Source organism: Conger conger, chromosome 6, assembly GCF_963514075.1.
Source record: "Conger conger chromosome 6, fConCon1.1, whole genome shotgun sequence".
NCBI classification, from domain to species: domain Eukaryota; kingdom Metazoa; phylum Chordata; class Actinopteri; order Anguilliformes; family Congridae; genus Conger; species Conger conger.
In genome coordinates this window covers 33,002,255-33,020,780 of record NC_083765.1, presented here as the reverse complement: position 1 = coordinate 33,020,780, position 18,526 = coordinate 33,002,255, and the positions used below count along the sequence as shown (strand labels likewise).

Below are 18,526 nucleotides of genomic sequence, written 5' to 3'. Positions count from 1 at the left end.
GGTATTTGTTTTGCACCAAATGGTTGTGTTATTACTTTTTGCATGCTCACGTTTTGCACATGCTAAAGGTCCTAGGAAATCAGGCCTGAAGTGTTCTGTAGTTGAGATAACCTATGTCAGCCATGTCCAGTAGGGGGAGCTGGTGACACAGCAGTCCTTCCTGGAACAGAGTATGGTTTTGAATCTTTAACTAACTTGCGCCCCACTGAAGCCATTCAATCTTCTGTAATTAGCCTGGCTGGGCCTGATGGTGCAGCATTTGAGAGGGAAGTATCTGTCTGTTGTGTGGGAGAGAGAGAGAGCACTTTTGTGACCCTCCTCATCTCTGTATCTACGGGAAGTGTTGGTCACACGAGCCCGTTTTCCTGGAATCTGAACTTGCACTCGTCCTGGGGAGAGTGGGCGGGGCAGCTCTTCACGGACAGACCGGTCACATGACCTCATTCTACTCTCCGGAGGTCCTGGTGTTTTAGTTTCATTGATTTGTTTTGTGGCCTGACCTTCTGTGTCCACCCCCCCCCCTATTCTAGTGCTCTTATGAATCCACATGGGCTCCCACTCACCACTCCCTGTTTGAGCAGTGGTGATGCGAATGTGGGGCCTTGCTCTGAGATTCTGCACATCGACTGGCCGTGCCTGCTTAGAGTTCTGCGCTCTGAGATTCTGCACATCGACTGGCCGTGCCTGCTTAGAGTTCTGCGCTCTGAGATTCTGTACATCGACTGGCCGTGCCTGCTTCGAGTTCTGGGCTCTGAGATTCTGTACATCGACTGGCCGTGCCTGCTTAGATTTCTGCGCTCTGAGATTCTGCACATCGACTGGCCGTGCCTGCTTAGAGTTCTGCGCTCTGAGATTCTGTACATCGACTGGCCGTGCCTGCTCAGAGTTCTGCGCTCTGCACTTCTTGAGATCGACTGGTGCCTGGTTGTGTCTCTCCCTTTCTTCGTTTCCCTCTCTTTCAATCCCTCTTTCTCTTTCTCCTTCCCTTCCTCTTCTCCTCTTTCTCTTTCCCTCACTCCCTTCCTTCCTCTCTTTCTCTCTTCCTCACCATCCCTCTCTCCTTACCTTTCCCCTCCCCCTCCTTACTGCCTCTCTTTCCTCTTTACCCTCACTCTCTTGTGCTCTGCCCCTTCCTCTCTGTATATGCTATGTCTGTAAAAGTTGTTTGTTTACTCACACCAAATGACTGCCAAATGACACCACACTTCATATTTTTGGCTTTTCCCTCTCCGTGTTACTGCGTCACACTGTGTTATGTACCTGCTATTCTCCCTGTGTGACTCCTGAGAGACGCATGGTGTCTGGGGGGCGGTTGTCAGGGGCGCCCGTGCTGTAGCCCCTCCCTCCATAGTGCGGGTGAGCAGGGGAGAGGTCGACTGGCAGGCTCCTCATAAGCTCAAAAGCACCTTTATATGGCTGAGGTTATAACAATTGGTACTTATCAGCCTTTTTTTTACATTGCAGTGTTAACAATCCATTTTATGCAGGAAATTGCCCCCTCCTAATGTTTTTAGGTTTAGAATTTAGATTTATGGAAGGATTACTCCTTCACAATCCCTGGCTGCATTGCTTTATTAATGGTGTGTTAACACCGCATTTGTGTGAAGTCATGATGCATTCTACAGTTTCTCATTTCAGTACTCCTTACCCAGGCAGTCACTGTCTGGTATTGTTTAGGTCGACAGCTGAATTTTTATAACCGACTGTATCACTAGCCTATAATTTATTTCCATAATTAAAAGAAGAGTGTTGCTGTTTCCATATAGTCCTTGGTTGCAACATGCAATTAATACTTTTTCCAGTGGAATATTCTTCCCCATTCGTTGTCCAGAGGCAACCAATCAGGAGAGGAGGCATTGCCTGGGTCATAATGGAACCAGGATACATTACACATTGCTGATGATGTCATGGTGGACAGTGGTTAGGCTTGGCCTGTCTGCCAGTGTGAATAGCATGTGGCATTAATAATGAAGTAGGAGGATCTTCTTATGCGCATTGCTTTCAGTCTACCGGCATGGAAACTTCAGAATGAAACCACTTCCTTACTGCCTGACCTGGGACCCCTTCATTATTGTTCCAATCCCACCCTATTCAATAAAGATGATGCAGAAGCAGCGATGTGCTGAATGCCAGCATGGATTATGGACCGGGCCGGTGGGCCCAGTGCCCAGGGCCTCCTCGGACCTTGATCTGTCCCTGACTGCATGACTCTTCAGTTATTCTTCAAGTTTCTTTTTTCCCCAAAATTCTTGACAGTTGTAGCAGTTGTGTCACCAGAAAGAGGTTGTTAAGCAGTCTGGATATTGAGCTCTTTCAGGAGTATGTTGTTTGGAATATACACTGATGAGCCAAAGCATTATGACCACTCACAGATGAAGCAAATAGCGTTGACTTTGTAAGTACTGCGCATGTCATGGACTTGGATATACTTCTCAAAGTCGATGTGTTTGATGTGGGAGAAATGGGCAGACCTGAGCAACCAAGTCATTATGGCCAGGTGTTCTAGAACATTGCTTTGAGTTAGCAGACGTGTATTCAACATGGCAAACGTTAGCTAACAGTCTGAAAAGGTAGTGCATCGCAACCAAAAATGGCTGCTGATTGGGAAAATGCAGAGAGAACAAAAAGTTGACAGTTACTTGGCTTTTATAATGAACATTAATCAATTTAATATTTGTTCTAAAATAAATGCCAGATAAGCCTGTGTGGCTAACTAAATAGAATGTTAATTTCAAATTGTTCAATGGTAACTGTTTGCTGCAAACATAGTTTGTCGTGAACACCTGCTGTCTTGACTGCACGTGAGTAGTGATGATCACATTGGGACGTTCAGATAAAAACATTATAATCAACCCTAGGATCACAAATGTGGAAGGATATCACTCTTCAATGATTATTGAAGAATAATGCATACTTATCGATCCTGCTCATTGTTCCTGGAGAGAGAGAGGGTGACACTGACATTTCTGTAAAAAATTCAAGTCTTTGCTGTTCTGAAGAGGTTTTTTTCCTTGCTAATGATCAGGTTAAACAGATTTGCATTAATTGCTTTGAAAGGTGAGCGGGTTTGTGTTTTGCACACCTGCACAAATGCGAGTCTGCTTTCTGCTGCAATCCCATTAGAAAGCGAAGTGTCTAAAGTGGAGACGCGACCCAGGCATTTGCTAATCTCTTGTCAGGAGCTGACACGTTCTCTGAAAATGAATTTGGTTCAGCAGATCCACTCGGCTCTAATCCAATTTGTCATCCACAGCGCCTCAGAATTGACACTCCGTATCGCAGGAATATTGAGCTATGCGTCAGCCCCGAGTTTCATCATTTCATACACTCCGTATACAGGGCTATATGTTAACCTCTTTTCCAAGGAGTACAGGTGCTCCTTAATATACATGTGTCCCAATTAATAGATGTTCCAGTTGGCATACATCAGTTTTCAGGAGCAATTGCTCTGTGTCAGCCCTGTGTCAGCCCTGTGTCAGCCCTGTGTCAGCCCTGTGTCAGCCCTGTGTCAAAGACCGACAAAGAACTAAGCTGAAAAAAGGCTTATCAAAGGTTTGATATTCTGACCGGTGAACAGGGAACCAGTATTGAGAAATCATATTAACACAGTATACCCAATGTGTGACTGAGGTAATGTGCTACCTTATCACCTGTGCTCACTGTGCATGTAACACTTGACTCAAAAGAAGAGAAATTAGAACATGAGACAATAGATGCAATAAGAAAAAAGGACATTGGTGAATGGTGGTCTTTACCTGTAATTCTGCTCATGGTTGGGTCTGCTTTTTCTTAAGTTTAATCAGTGTGTTCTGGGCTAACGCTGTGTGTCCTGGGCTAACACTGTGTGTCCTGGGCTAACGCTGTGTGTCCTGTGCTAACGCTGTGTGTCCTGGGCTAACGCTGTGTGTCCTGTGCTAACGCTGTGTGTCCTGTGCTAACGCTGTGTGTCCTGGGCTAACGCTGTGTGTCCTGGGCTAACGCAGTGTGTCCTGGGCTAACGCAGTGTGTCCTGGGCTAACGCTAACGCTGTGTGTCCTGGGCTAACGCTGTGTGTCCTGGGCTAACGCTGTGTGTCCTGGGCTAACGCAGTGTGTCCTGGGCTAACGCTAACGCTGTGTGTCCTGGGCTAACGCTGTGTGTCCTGGGCTAACGCTGTGTGTCCTGGGCTAACGCTAACGCTGTGTGTCCTGGGCTAACGCTGTGTGTCCTGGGCTAACGCTGTGTGTCCTGGGCTAACGCTGTGTGTCCTGGGCTAACGCTGTGTGTCCTGTGCTAACGCTGTGTGTCCTGTGCTAACGCTGTGTGTCCTGTGCTAACGCTGTGTGTCCTGTGCTAACGCTGTGTGTCCTGGGCTAACGCTGTGTGTCCTGGGCTAACGCTGTGTGTCCTGGGCTAACGCTGTGTGTCCTGTGCTAACGCTGTGTGTCCTGGGCTAACGCTGTGTGTCCTGTGCTAACGCTGTGTGTGTTACCCTCTCTCAGGACCCTTCTCTCAGTGGCGGAGTGGGTCTGTCCGACACACACATCACGTCCAGCAACTACGGCTCGACCACGGAGGGAATCATCGAGGCGGGCCCTTATAAAGGTACCTTAACCTCACCGGTGAATATGAACTCTGGTAACTCCCTCCCGGAGCCGGCTATGACTGTTTAAAGCCTGGAGAACGATGACTGCGCAAGCTGCAGTCCAACCATTCATGTTCCTACTTATCACTTCTGTCAATACAGGGGGGGGGGGGAGTCATGACTAGCTGGGTCAGTTGGTTAAGTGTCTAGATGGAACAAAAGCCTTATGTTGAGTAGCCCTGCATGTTTGGCCCTCCAGGAGCTGTTTAATCTGTTCTTTACTGTTTTTACCCGTTTCAATTGTGATACATTTCCCCTATAGCCACCAGTGCTAGTCTAGCTTCCCTGCTTTACCTGTATGATGCAAATTGTGTGCTAACATTCAGCTTGGCACTGTCCGCTGTGCCCGCGGGGAAGAGGTGTTATGTTTCAGGGGAGGGCGTACGCACACGCACACACACACACACACACACACACACACACACACACATACACACACGCACACACACTTCTCAGTATCCGTCTGAAAGCAGACAAGCCTACTCCTCTTCAAGACGCGAGACTGAGAGGCCGCATTTGAATCAGAAAAGGAACGGGCTGCCACTGATTTAATGAATCCCCTCTGATCTTAATGAACCTCCGGTGCCTTTCAATTACATGTCCTCGTCACAAACGTGAATAAATTAACCGCCAAGTAACCTGGCAACCAGTGCAGCCCTGGCGTAACCTGGCCACCGCCTGCCGAGGGCCCACGGTCTGGCGAGCGCTGTTTATGACCTGAAGCTAATCATGATGTACGCCACTGATACCAGATTAGCATCCCTGCTCACGTGCTAACGTGACACGTGGTCTACTCCCCAATGTTGACTCATTACGTCAGTCAACAGATATGCACTGTAAAATGTCCAGTGTCAATTCAACTCTAACTGAGTCCAAATTTTAATGTTTTAATGTGCAGGTCTGTTATGTGGTTTGATTCTGAATAGGAATGAGAGTGACGTGACCGTTCTTTTCTTTTCCTCCTACTTTTTCAAAATGGAAAAAATCGAGAAACCATTGTGCATCATCTAACCGCTGTCACTAACATACAAAGATATTTTTGTTTCCTATTATGTGGTGCATAGCTAAGTGACACGGGAAACTAGTTTGCTCATGAGAATACGTGATTGCATTGTTTCTCTCCGGAGGACTTGATTAACTTGATTGGTTCAGAGCGTGCACCTGACATTAGTTTGTGATGTCAGTGTGTGATGACCAAAGTATGAGTCATGACACTGCTCTGAAGATGATCTGAGTGACCATATTGTCTGAAGCTCTTCTCTGCGTATATGACTCATGGGCGGTGTGCATTTTCAGGTGAACAAAATTCAGATCACTGTGTTTCCCATACAGTACCATTACACAATACTAGTGTACCATCGTTCCATGAATCAGGAACCCTGCTACTTACTTCAGCACGCACCTGACCCACATGTGAAACTGTAGTTTTCTTGGTTTAATCTGGGATTAGTGTGGCATTGGTGCAGTGAATAGCACTGTCACCTCACAGTGGAATTGGGGTCCTGTCCAGGGTGTATTCCTGCCTCTCGCCCACTGCAGGCTGGGAAAGGCTCCAGCACCCCCTGCATCCCTGACCAAGAATAAGCTGTTTACAAAATGGATGGATGGGTGGATAGTCTGGGACTCTCATTTGGTACAATTGGAGTGCTGCTTTGAGCTGTGGTGCCAAGTGCTCTCCATTGCTGAATTACAGGATTTCCAATGTAAATTAACTTTTATCAAGACGGTGACAGATGGTGCCTTACTGACAACTGATGAGAAGGATTCTGCAGAAATATTCTGTTGTAACTTAGGTCGTGGATCTGGGTTCTTACCGTATTGATAATTTATGGAATAGCCTTTTTGACAGCCGTGACATGCGGTATGAGGGTGAAACTAGCACCATGTGGAGGCCATATCACTGCAGTCTTTGCGGTTCTGAAGCTCGCGGGGTGGAGTGAGTGTCAGCAACCTCTGTCAAGGATTTTAAACTCCAGTCCCAGAGGGCCACAGGGTCTGCTGAGTTTCAGCATTTAAGTGCTTCGTTTGTGTCATTGATTGGTCTTTTAAGAGTCCAAACACGTTCCAAGATCTAAATTGGCTGCTGATTGAAATGAAACCGGAATAAATCTGCTGACAGTGCAGACCCCCTGGACTGGAGTTGAACTTCCTTGCTTTAGATCATGATCCTGTCGGCCTGGCCTGGCCCCCCACTCCACCACCCAAATACTGAGTGGAAGATACAGTGCAGTCCATTAGTATTTGGACTGTGACATAGTATTTTACATTTATTTTATTTTATGTTTTTACTGTCAATGCCAGTAAAGCAGGCCATCATTATGCTGAAAAATCAGAAAAAATGAATCCGAGACATAGGCAAAATATTAGGTGTGTCAAAATCAACACTGGTGAAAATGGCCCGATAGACCACGGAAGACCACTGAAGTGGATGACAGAAGAATCCTACAAATGGTGAAGAGAAATCCCTTTGTAACTGGTCAACAGATCAAGAACACTCCAGGCTGTAGGCCTAGATGTGTCAAAGACGACCATCAAGAGAAGACTACACGATGCAAACCCCTGGCAAGCCTCAGGCACCGAATGGCCAGATCATACTTTGCAAAAACATACATAAAAAAAACTTGTAGAATTGTGGAACAAAGTGTTCTGGATAGATGAGACAAAGGTCAACCTGTACCAGAGTGATGGAAAGAGGAATGTGTGGTGGAAAAACAGGAACCGCTCATCATCCTAAGCATAGCACCTCATCTGTCAAACTTGGTGGCATAAGTGTTATGGCTTGGCCATTTGTGGCTGCCACTGGATCTGTATATCAGCAGCACCCAGGGAGTGTGCGGGCGTGTGTCCGTGTGTGCGCGTGTGTCCGTGCGTGCGTGTGTGCGTGTATGATTGACAATGTGAGTGCGTGCATGCGTGTTTCTTTTTGTGATACTAACCCCATGTTGGCCGCTTGCCTGTTTTTAGGATCCACAAGCGAGCCCACATCACCCGCAGTGTTACCCAGCCCCACTGCTGCAGGCAGGCTGGCCCGCTCGGTCAGCGATAGCCGAACCGAGACAGGTACCAGCCCCCTGTCCCGTCCTGTATGAGGGATCGGGCCACGTCACTTTGGCGCAGGCTGCCCTAACATCCCTCAAAGCCTGCACTTCTCCTTTATCGATCCTCTATCGACTGTTCACCCAGCGCTCCTCCCTCCTCCTCCTCTCCTGCCATCCAGCTTTGGACTTTGAGCTGCTAAGCAAGGAGTCTCAATGAGTTTCCTAGGAGCTTCTGGATCTTCCTCTGAAACGCCTTTAATTCCTGCGTTCATTCACTTTTCTCCCTGAGGTCTTTTTCAGTATCTGTGAGCCCTGTACAATTTTCCGAAGTCTGCTGCTGTGTAATATAACAATAAAAGAATAAATTCTAATCAATAAAATGCTTCCACCCTGTCCTTTAATGTGTATGATAATGCCTCTGACACAGGTCCTTCTCTCTCTGTCCTATCGGGGGTGTTGTTCACACGCTTGCATGCATCCTTTCACTCCAGTACCATTGGAGATAAATCAATGTCATGAAGCATGTCAATGGTGGCTCCCTTGATTTGCAGCGAGCTACAGTAAAACTGCATCCTTTCAGAAATCCAGTACTGACCTGGCATTGGTCCTAGTTGCACGCCGGATGCATCCCTTTTGCTCTCACTCCTCCGTGGTCCTGGAATACCGCAGTGTAGGGGTTCAGTAGCCGGACCCTCCCGTCGTTGAGATGCGCTGCACTGAAAGTCGCGTATCCGGGATCCCTGTAGCTGAACGCTCTCTGCCGCCCCCTACAGGCAGGATGAAGACGCAGGCCAAGGGCGGGGCCCTGGTCCTGGCGGACGACATGAAGAACCCCGCCATGGAGAAGCTGGAGCTGGTGAGGAAGTGGAGCATCAACACGTACAAGGTGAGCGGCCACCTCTGGAGGAACTTACCGGAAATTACCCTTCTCCTGTCTGGTCTAACCAGCATCACTGCAGAGAATTCATTACATTTCAGATGCCAGAGACAGGCCTTATGCACAATGGTGAGAGGAAGCTTGCACAAATATTAGATATATTTTTAACTTCAGGGCAGGCTGTTCCACACAGATGCTTGTCATTTCTCACTAGGTTGATTTCAGACACAGGTTAAGCTAAATTCTGGGCTAAATTGTGTTTTGTATGGAGAATCTCTTTCGAAAATGAATTAGGACTTGGCTTAATCTGTGAAATGGGCCCTATTCAGTTTATATTACGGTAATTTTAGACACCATTCAGGGTTTTGGCAGCGCAAAGGCTGTGGTGGTGTTAGATAGCAGGCCAGGAATCAACCACCATTAAAGCGATGGTTTTTTATATTAATGTTTATATTAAGTTTTAGTGTATGTTTTAATTAGTGAAGGATATAACTGGGGCAATGGAAATCATGGAAATGGGATAATATAAATAAAATCAAAACCCGGAAAGTGAAGTGTCCCTTTAAGGCAGTGTTGGATGTAGACACAGGCACACCCTGTGTTTAATGAAGTCCCTCTGTCTCTCGCGCTCTCCCTCTTATCTGTCTCACAGTTCTTCTGCAGCCCCTTAACGGCTCATACATCTGCTGCTGACACAGAGCGGCCTGTTCAGCAGCCTGTCTGACGCAAGCGCTTTCACACAGCAGACTCATACTCACTCAGTCGCACACACACTCACACACAGACAACACACACACTCACATATAACACACACACACACGCAACACACACACACCCACATATAACACACGCACTCACAACACACACACACAGACAACACTCACATATAACACACACACACACGCAACACACACACACTCACATAACACACACACTCACAACACACACACAGACAACACTCACACGCAACACTCACATATAACACACACACACTCACAACACACACACACACGCACTCATCACATACATACACACACCACACACACTCACACACAGACAACACACACACTCACACGCAACACACACACACACTCACATATAACACACACATACACACACCACACACTCACACGCAACACACACACACCCACACATAACACACTTGCAATTACTTACACTCACACGCAACACACACACACATAATGGCCATCTACTCGGTTTGTTTTGGTGGAAATGCGAGGGGTGAAAACTGGTTTCCTGTTAAAACTAGGAAACAGCCTGTGTTAAATTATGGGATGGCAGGTCAGAGTGTGGTGCCGCATGCCACCTGAGATTCACACACCGTCTGCAGTAGTGTTGTCATGATGGAGATTCTCACTGGTTTACAGGTGCTGCTGCTGCTTAAACAGATCTGTGTGTACTCAGCCAATTACTGAAGAACCTGCAGCTTTGTAATTGCTGATAGCCGATTTGAGTGATTTGGCGGTAATGGAGTGGAAGAAGGGAGAGGGAGAGAGAGAGAGAGACAAGCGGGAGAGGAATTGTGCCTGATTATTCAGACCATTAAGTATATTACAGCAGCCCACTGTTATCTTCACTCGAAGAACGTAAAGATTACCCCGGTACATAAAGCGCTGACTCAGGGGGGCGCCGATACCGTGATTAAGGCGCTGGAACCGAAGTTCAGCAGAGATCAATAAAACTGAAAACGTCATTTCAGCTTCAGAAAAATACTGTGAATAATGCCATCTATTTGAACTGAGATATTCGGCTTGCCTCCAGCAAGACACGAGCATTCACCAGTGAAGCTAAAGTATGTGCCACGAGGGTGTGCCGTTATAGGGGCCAAGGTCAGTCATCCTTTTGTGTTTATAGTTCATGGACAGGCTCATTCTGAAGCTGAGGGAAGGAAATATGTGGTACAAAAGTACACATACTGTTCCAGTTACTATACTGTACTCGCACCTCAACAGAGCACATTTATTTGAATACATACCGAATTGCCAGTGCTGCTATATCAAATTGTGTGTTATGTTCTATTTGAAATGAGCACCTTCTTCACTTTGTTCTGCATGTTCATAAATTTAAAAAACAAACAAAAATTTCATTGAAACAAAATGGTACATGTATTGAGTAACAGACAAAACAAGACCTGAATATTCGTATTGTCTGGGAGACTCTGTAAGGCAGTGAAAAAATGACTGCGTGTGATTGACAACACGTCTCCCTCTCCACCCCAGTGCACCAGGCAGATCCTGTCGGAGAAGCTGGGGCGAGGTTCTCGCACGGTGGACCTGGAGCTGGAGGCCCAGATCGAGATCCTGAGGGACAACAAGCGCAAGTACGAGCACGTGGTGAAACTGGCCCAGACGCTGGCCAACCAGCTCTTCCAGATGATCCAGACGCAGAGGCAGCTGGGAGACGCCTTCGCCGACCTCAGCCTCAAATCGCTGGAGCTCCACGTGAGTCCCTCACACTTCCCCATAAGTAGTGAGACACTAGCCTGCTCCGTATGTTTAAAGGACAGACCGTTCTTTCTTCTGCTGCTCTAGCCTATCCACTTAGACTTTAACATGTTGTATGTTCGGAGTTGCTGTTCTGCATACCACTGTTGTAATGCATGGTGTACTGCAGTACTGTCAGCTTCAACCAGCCTGGCCCTTCTCCACTGACCTCGCTCATTAACAAGGCTTTTTGCCTGTGCTCTGCAAACTCTAGAGACTGTTTTGCGTGAAAGATGCGGAGATCAGCGGTTTCTGAGATTCTCAAACATTCTGACATTTGGTCTGAACAGCAGTTGAACCTCTTGACCATGTCTGTATGCTTTTATGCGTTTAGTTGCTGCCACATGATTGGCTGATTATTATTTGCATTAACAAGCTGGTGTACAGGCCTACCTAATGAATAGTTCACTGGATGTATGTGAGCCATGCACTCTGTTATTAGTGTGGGATTCGTGGCCTTGAGTTTAATGTGCAGTGGTATGAAAATGGAAAAATCATGGCAGCTTCTGTGGCTATTAGAAATAGGACCCATATTGTTTCTTATGGTTCATCACTATCTGGTGACCTCCGCTTATCAACCTGGCATCTGCAAACTGCATGGTGAAGCTGCATATGAAAGGTCCTCCTCTGACTCCACTCTATATGAGGTCAGCTGGAGTCTGCCATGTGAATATAAGTGAATATAAACACCACGTGTTTTGCAAGATAACCCAAGTTGTTTACACTCACCTGAATCACCAGTGGGGATCTTGCATTATTATTTAATTACATTTCAGATGAATTGGTAGAAGTGATATTTTTTTATTCATTTATTTTTAAGAGGACTATGGTCCTGACTGTTGAATATGAGCATCTTAGGACATCTTATCAGCGATGGCTTAATAAACAATGTAAACATTTCCAACTTCAGCCTGGTTGATTTACACAAAATTAGTAGTTTTGAATTTCAGTTGTACCAATAGTACACTATGTAATTGAACAAGTAGAATACCCCTCTGAAAAGAGCCTGGGCATTTTCAGTGATCTCATTCATTAAGTTTCTTAAGTTATTTGAGCGGTTCAATTCCCAACCGTCCCCTCCTTTCCGGAAAGCTTAAGTGCCACTTCTTTCCATGCCAGTTGAATTCAATATAGCTGCCCATCTTAAACTTGTATTTGCAGTTTCACAGTCCAAGTTTCTGTGAGGTTTTTTTCTGTACAGTTCGATATCAACTCCTCCACTAAGACCTGCCTCATATCATGTTTCCAGGCATGCTTCATAAAGACTATATTTATTTATTATAGCAATCCTTTGGGTTTTGAACTGCTAACAAGACCTCATCAACCGGCTTTTTTGAACCTGGGAATTCATCTGGCCCTGATTCAAAGAGATCTTTGCTATTTCCCTGATGGCTTGCCTGTGTTTAGAGTCACTAACAAAGCGGTATCAAATGGGCGAAAAATTAACTTGTCTATCTGTCTGAATGTTTGGCATTCCTTGTCACCAAAATAGTTTTGTCCGAGAACTTGGCTATAGATTTAACTATATTACTTTACCACACACACACACACGCACAGGTAATTTATGCTTGCTCCATCTGTTTCAGGAGGAGTTTGGCTTTAATGCTGATACCCAAAAACTCTTGTCGAAGAACGGGGAGACGCTGCTAGGAGCCATTAACTTCTTCATTGCCAGCGTGAACACTCTGGTGGACAAAACCATCGAAGACACCATGGTCAACATCAAACACTATGAGAACGCCAGGTAGGCGCTCAAGGGCTGTGCAGACTTTGTGAGAAAATGGCACATCAACCAAGAAACATCAAGTTATTGTAGAGAATATATTTTACTAAAATGAAGCACAGCAAAAGGTGAACTGGTAGATATCTGTGAGTTATGTATGTACAGGCAGGGTGTTTCCTCTCTGCTATGTGCGGTGAGAACCTGAACTATAGCAAGTCTACAGATGTCAACAGTCAGGAACAGTCTGTGACCGTATTGGTGTGTCTGTATGTCTGTGACAGTAGTGGTGTGTCTGTATGTCTGTGGCAGTGGTGGTGTGTCTATGTCTGTGACAGTGGTGGTGTGTGTCTGTGTGTCTGTGACAGTGGTGGTGTGTCTATGTCTGTGACAGTGGTGGTGTGTCTATGTCTGTGATGATGTTCAGCGCTGCTCCTGATCGCCCCCTGCAGGATTGAGTATGACGCGTACCGTACAGACCTGGAGGAGCTGAACCTAGGGCCACGGGACGCCAACACGGTCCCCAAGATCGAGGCGTCCCAGCAGCTGTTCCAGATCCACAGAGAGAAGTACGAGAAGATGCGCAACGACGTGGCCGTCAAACTCAAGTTCCTGGAGGAGAACAAGGTGAGGCTGTCATGTCCTTTCAGATATAATGAAAAACAAGCCTTGAGAGCTCTGAGAAGAACTTTCACATTAGTGTTCATGGGAAATGGATGCTTTGTGCTATAAAAATAAACAGCAGACAGGCCAGGCATGAAATCTGGCCCTCGAATCTAAATCCCGCCCTGGTTTTCTTTTCTCTCTGGGTAATTAACTGGACAATTAGTCTGACTAATTGGCTAGACTGTGTTCACACCCAACTCCCAGGTAAAGGGAGGGTGGAAAAGCAGTTCTTGGCCCTTGAGGATGGTGATTTGAGGAACAGGGCATGCAGGCATTAGTCAGCGCAGCTTACTGGTGTTACAATCTGGAACATGCAGTCAGTTTATGTAGCTGGATACTGAAGAAATTCAGGTTAAGGACCTTGCCCAAGGGTATAACAATAAGCTGTGCCCTACCCGGGAATTGTACCGAGAGCTGTGGTCCTTACTCCTGGTGTGCTAGTTTTGGTTTTTGCCTCAATATCAGCAATTCAGACCCAAGAAACGAGCTGAGGTGAGTTAACTGTAATTAACAGCTCCAATTGATCAACTAAGTGCTGAGTAACAAAAAAAAGCCAGCACACCCTGCGGCTCTCCAGGTCCAGGAGTGAGGACCACTGAACTCTGACTGTACTCTAACCGTTGTCCCGCACTGCTGCTCCTGTTCCGGTTTAATGCTGCTCCTCCCTGGCTGCTCCTCCCCAGGTGAAGGTGCTGCACAATCAGCTGATCCTCTTCCACAACGCCATCGCTGCGTACTACGCTGGGAACCAGCAGCAGCTGGAGCAAACGCTCAAACAGTTTCACATCAAGTTGAAGCTGCCTGGGGGAGACAGGCCGTCCTGGCTGGAAGAGCAGCACTAAAGCCCAGCCGACCAGACCCACGCACCACCACAGGGCCCCCGAGGCCTGGGGCCCGCTCCCAGGGCCTGACCGGACGGCCCTCATCGACCGCACTCCTTCTGTCAGACGCAAACACACAGACCCGACCCCCCGTCCCCCCCCCCGTCCCACACCCAGCTGGAGTCTCCAACCAGCCAAGTCGGGCCGGGGAAATAAAACACAAAAAAGAAATATTTATATAGCGTACCTGATTTTCTCTGAGCTCAAAGTTGCATTTTATACTGTGCGATTTCTCTGTCCTTGGGGAGGAGGTGGTGCTGCCCTGTTGTGCAGTGACTGTTTCCCTCCCTCCGCTTATTTTCCTCCTCTGAAGAATTGAGCTGCCACAGTTGGCAGAATTGGAGGATGTGTGTGTGCTTGCGCGCGTGCGTGTTCGTGCACGGGTGTGCGTGTGCATGCATGCGTGTGCCCAGTGGGGCTATGGTCTGACTATCCCTGTCAGGTTGGGAGCGTTAAATCACAGGGATAATGCCCATTGTGCTGTAATTCAGCTCCTCCGATGGGACACAACTGTGGCTCTTCATTCTGCACTCCTCCTATATAAAAATCTTTTGTAATTCTTTTCATGGGATTGGAGGACCAGCCTTAACATGCATTTCGATGTGCCTTTTGATATATAATATATGATATATATTATATATGTGTGTGTGTGTGTGCGCGCACTTGTGTGCATTTTCGCTGTCAGATTCAACATTCCGTTAAAAGGCAGTGCGAGAGGACCAAAAACTCACAGTTACATATATGCTTACACTCGCACAAGCAAACGCACACACTCCGACGACCAGCATACACTTTCCAGTTCTACCCATAGGAGCCTTTTTCAATAGCAAGCCTGCGTGTAAAACTATCTCTCTTCAGACTTTTACATGTATTCTGACGAATAGCAAACTTTGTATGATATGTAAACCAAATGGAGCTGACTTTTGGAAACTTTGTACAGAAAGGACCAGCATTTCCTACTCGCACTGCTTAAAACCCCCTGTCTTTGAGTTTTTATCCCTCCCTGTAAGAGTAGTGTGCAAAAAAAACACCTCAACTCCTGATTTCCCCATTTTGCCAGTTGTAGGAATCTTATTGTATAAGCAGTATACAGCCTTGTGTACATTGACGCTATGTTTACTGACAGAATGATATGATATATATAATTATATAAATTATATATAAATAATGCATTTCCTGTATTTACCTGGGATATGAACACATTCGCAGTCATGGGCATTTTTTCAGCAGATATCAGTAGTCCAGTGTGCCTCTTATGAACCGGGGCTTTTGAAAAAAAAATTTTTCCCAAATTTGTAACATCTTGGAAAAACTCATTAAAAAACGTTTTTTCTCCAAAAATGTATTTGTTCAGTTTTATGTCCAGACACTTCATTTCATTTTTCCCAGTTTGCTACTGTGTACTCACATTGGAATTTAAAACAATTCTATGTCATCAGGAACATTAAATGGATAAAGTTGTGTGTCAAGATGTGGTTGTAGATGGGGCATATATATGACTACTATGACAGAAAATAAATGAGAATTTGTGCAATGCGATAGTCAGTTGGCAGTGATAACTGACATGGATACACAGTAATATAGTACAGTTACTGAATATGTGGTGCAGTAGCTATAGGATTAAAATAGGGATAAAACAAAACTGGTAAATAGCATTAGGGGCTATAGTGCACATATGCATTTTGTTTGTGTTGTGTTCCCTCCCCTAGTGCATTGGCGGTTTCCTAGCAGCGGCGTTGGTAGCGCATCTCAAGTGATGCTGTTCCCTGTACACGCCCGGCCTTGACTGCTTACTCTAGCACAACATCCTTATCACCGCAACCACTTTCATAAACACTCTGATTACCAGCCTGGGGTCACGTGACCAATCCAGGCTCTCCTTTCAGGTGTCAAAAACAAATGTGGGAATCCCAGAATGCGTTTTGTTTGTCTGTTGTCACGGCGGATACGGTGTGACTCGCCTCTGACCCTGGGTTCAAGTGCAGCCCCTTCTTGTTTTATTCCACGGTCTTGTCTCTTCTGCAGTACTGTATAAACGCTGCCAGAAACGTTTCGCGGTCGCAGCTGCCACTTTTCCACCATTGTTGACGTTTCTCCAATAAGAAGCCGCACCGTGATTTGTGTGTGAGTAAACATTTACGACAAAACTAGGCAGTTTCTGCCAGTATTATTACTTTTTCACAGGCAGGGGATTTCACTGCCATTTGTAATCTTAGTCTAGTCATAAATGTGACATTTAATGGTGGGCAATTTTGGCATGAATGCTTCGAAAGTAGTACCATCAAAATATTGAGTTTGCCCCAGCTGTGACAGATGTTTGGATGGGGAGAGTAGCTATGTGGCTTTACCCCTGAAGTTACAACAGGGAATTACAGCTGTTCTCTCATAAGAGCAGAGGATTATGTGCCTGTCTGCCACCAACCCTCACAGCAGTGGTCCTCACTTTGCATTGGTCCTGAAGAGCCGCAGGGTGTGCTGGTTTTTGTTTTCGCCTCAATATCAGCAACCAATTCAGACCCAATTCAGACCCAAGAAACCAGGTTAAGACAGTTAACGGTGTCATTAACTGCTTTAATTAATCAAATAAAAGGTTACTCGCAACAAAGGTGACTCCGGTGAGCCAACCCCTGCCGAGCTGTCCTGCTCCATCACAGTGCTGTGTCATGACTGCTGTGTCACTGTTCTGGGAAACCGGCGCACAGCTCAGATGCACTGGCAGCGGGCGGATGTCTCCCACAAAAAGTGATGTCACTCCCACAGAGCCAAGCAGCTGGGTTCGATTCACTTCCGTGCAAAGGTGGAAAATCCAGGTTCAGAGAGTAAATGTCCTCCCCGGTATTTTGTTCCAATCACCTGATTCTTCATCCAGGACGTAGAACTAAGAGGTGAAATCAGCTGGCTGAGTTCATGGGTGGAAGAAACGCATGGCTCTAGACTTTCCACCTCTGCTCCTGTGTCAACTGTCATGTTGGGAATACAAATTAATGAATTGAAAAATCCTCATGATATTGAATTCTTTAGTTCTTGAACTCAATTTCAGTTCTTTCCCTTGGAGAACTTGAATATTTGCTGACAGAATGCCAACCACTGAGTGCAGTTACAGGTCAACCTTTTCTACCAGGACAAATATCTTGGCAAAGTAGATGTTTCTTGTGTCGTGGAAGGTGAGGGCCTCGTTTCAAAAGCTGCCACTGACCTATTCCCATTGCACAACCATGCCAGTATGTGTTCAGCCACAGTGTGGTAATTATACTATTGGTGCGTTTCAATTAGTGCCAGCCAGTGTAAAAAAACACCAATGTTTCTTATGGCTTGTGAATTAGCCTCCTGCTTTTTCATTATTTTGGATCTACATATAGTGTTTATCCCAGCAGCAGTAGTCGTAAATAAAATTGAAGGCCTCTGCATTATGGGATAATGGGCACATAATAATCTGCAATTTAATGACACAGTATTGTGGAATTTCAATTATTTCTATTGTGTGTGGACTGTCACACTTTCCCACAACTGCTGAGATGTACAGTAAGAAACAACGGTATACTGCAGCTGTACAGTGAGAAAGACTGCTACACAATTGGCCACTGTACTTCCTATCTCCAGGCAACACTTCTACACTGGCATCCCATTGGTGGAGAACAATTTCAAACATCAGGTGGGCAGGGATTGGGGCTATGTGCTCATGTACAGTATGCACAGTCAGAAAATAGAAAATGTCCAATATAGATTTCTGTCCGTGGCACTAGTCAGTAAATCAGGACGTAAACTTTTTTTTAACGCTAATTTACTTCATTTACTAAACGGTAATCTCCAGAAAACAATGCATTTCTTCATTACTCAGTGGCCAGATCTGGATGCGCATTTCACCATGTAATACTTGCTGTTGAATAATGGTATAAATCTTTTAAGTCCACCAACGTGCAGCCCATGTGACTCAATGAAGAAGGAAGACCCCAAGGGAAAGACCAGAGAGAACGATGCATATAGCCGAGGCATTAATCCATGCCTTTATTAATCCTATTTCAACAAAAAAGCTAATTAAGGCATACATTTACTGATTAGCTGGACACTTACCCTTGGGACAGTGTGGATAAAGGTATTGTAGGCAGCACTTTTATTTAAAAGGAAATTGCACTGAAATCATTATTCAATGAGCTTCACAGATTTTCCAGTTTTTGAGTGGATCAACTCCTATCCTTGGTGCCTGAATTTATCCCAC

General features: G+C 45.9%; 1 protein-coding gene across 5 annotated transcripts in view; it reads left to right on the top strand.

Moving 5' to 3' along the window:
- arfip1 (ADP-ribosylation factor interacting protein 1 (arfaptin 1)) overlaps positions 1 to 15,563 on the top strand; it is a 33,507-nt gene extending 17,944 nt beyond the window's left edge. For 4 of the 5 annotated variants that reach the window (XM_061244975.1, XM_061244971.1, XM_061244972.1 and 1 more), the window contains 7 exons: positions 4,482 to 4,584; positions 7,589 to 7,684; positions 8,436 to 8,548; positions 10,780 to 11,001; positions 12,630 to 12,787; positions 13,216 to 13,390; positions 14,113 to 15,563. In XM_061244975.1, the coding sequence (XP_061100959.1) occupies positions 4,482 to 4,584; positions 7,589 to 7,684; positions 8,436 to 8,548; positions 10,780 to 11,001; positions 12,630 to 12,787; positions 13,216 to 13,390; positions 14,113 to 14,271 (1,026 nt within the window). In that variant the 3' untranslated portion in view covers positions 14,272 to 15,563. The remainder of the gene's footprint in view (positions 1 to 4,481; positions 4,585 to 7,588; positions 7,685 to 8,435; positions 8,549 to 10,779; positions 11,002 to 12,629; positions 12,788 to 13,215; positions 13,391 to 14,112) is intronic. The other variant, XM_061244974.1, reaches the window with a different exon arrangement.
- Positions 15,564 to 18,526: the final 2,963 nt, after the last annotated feature.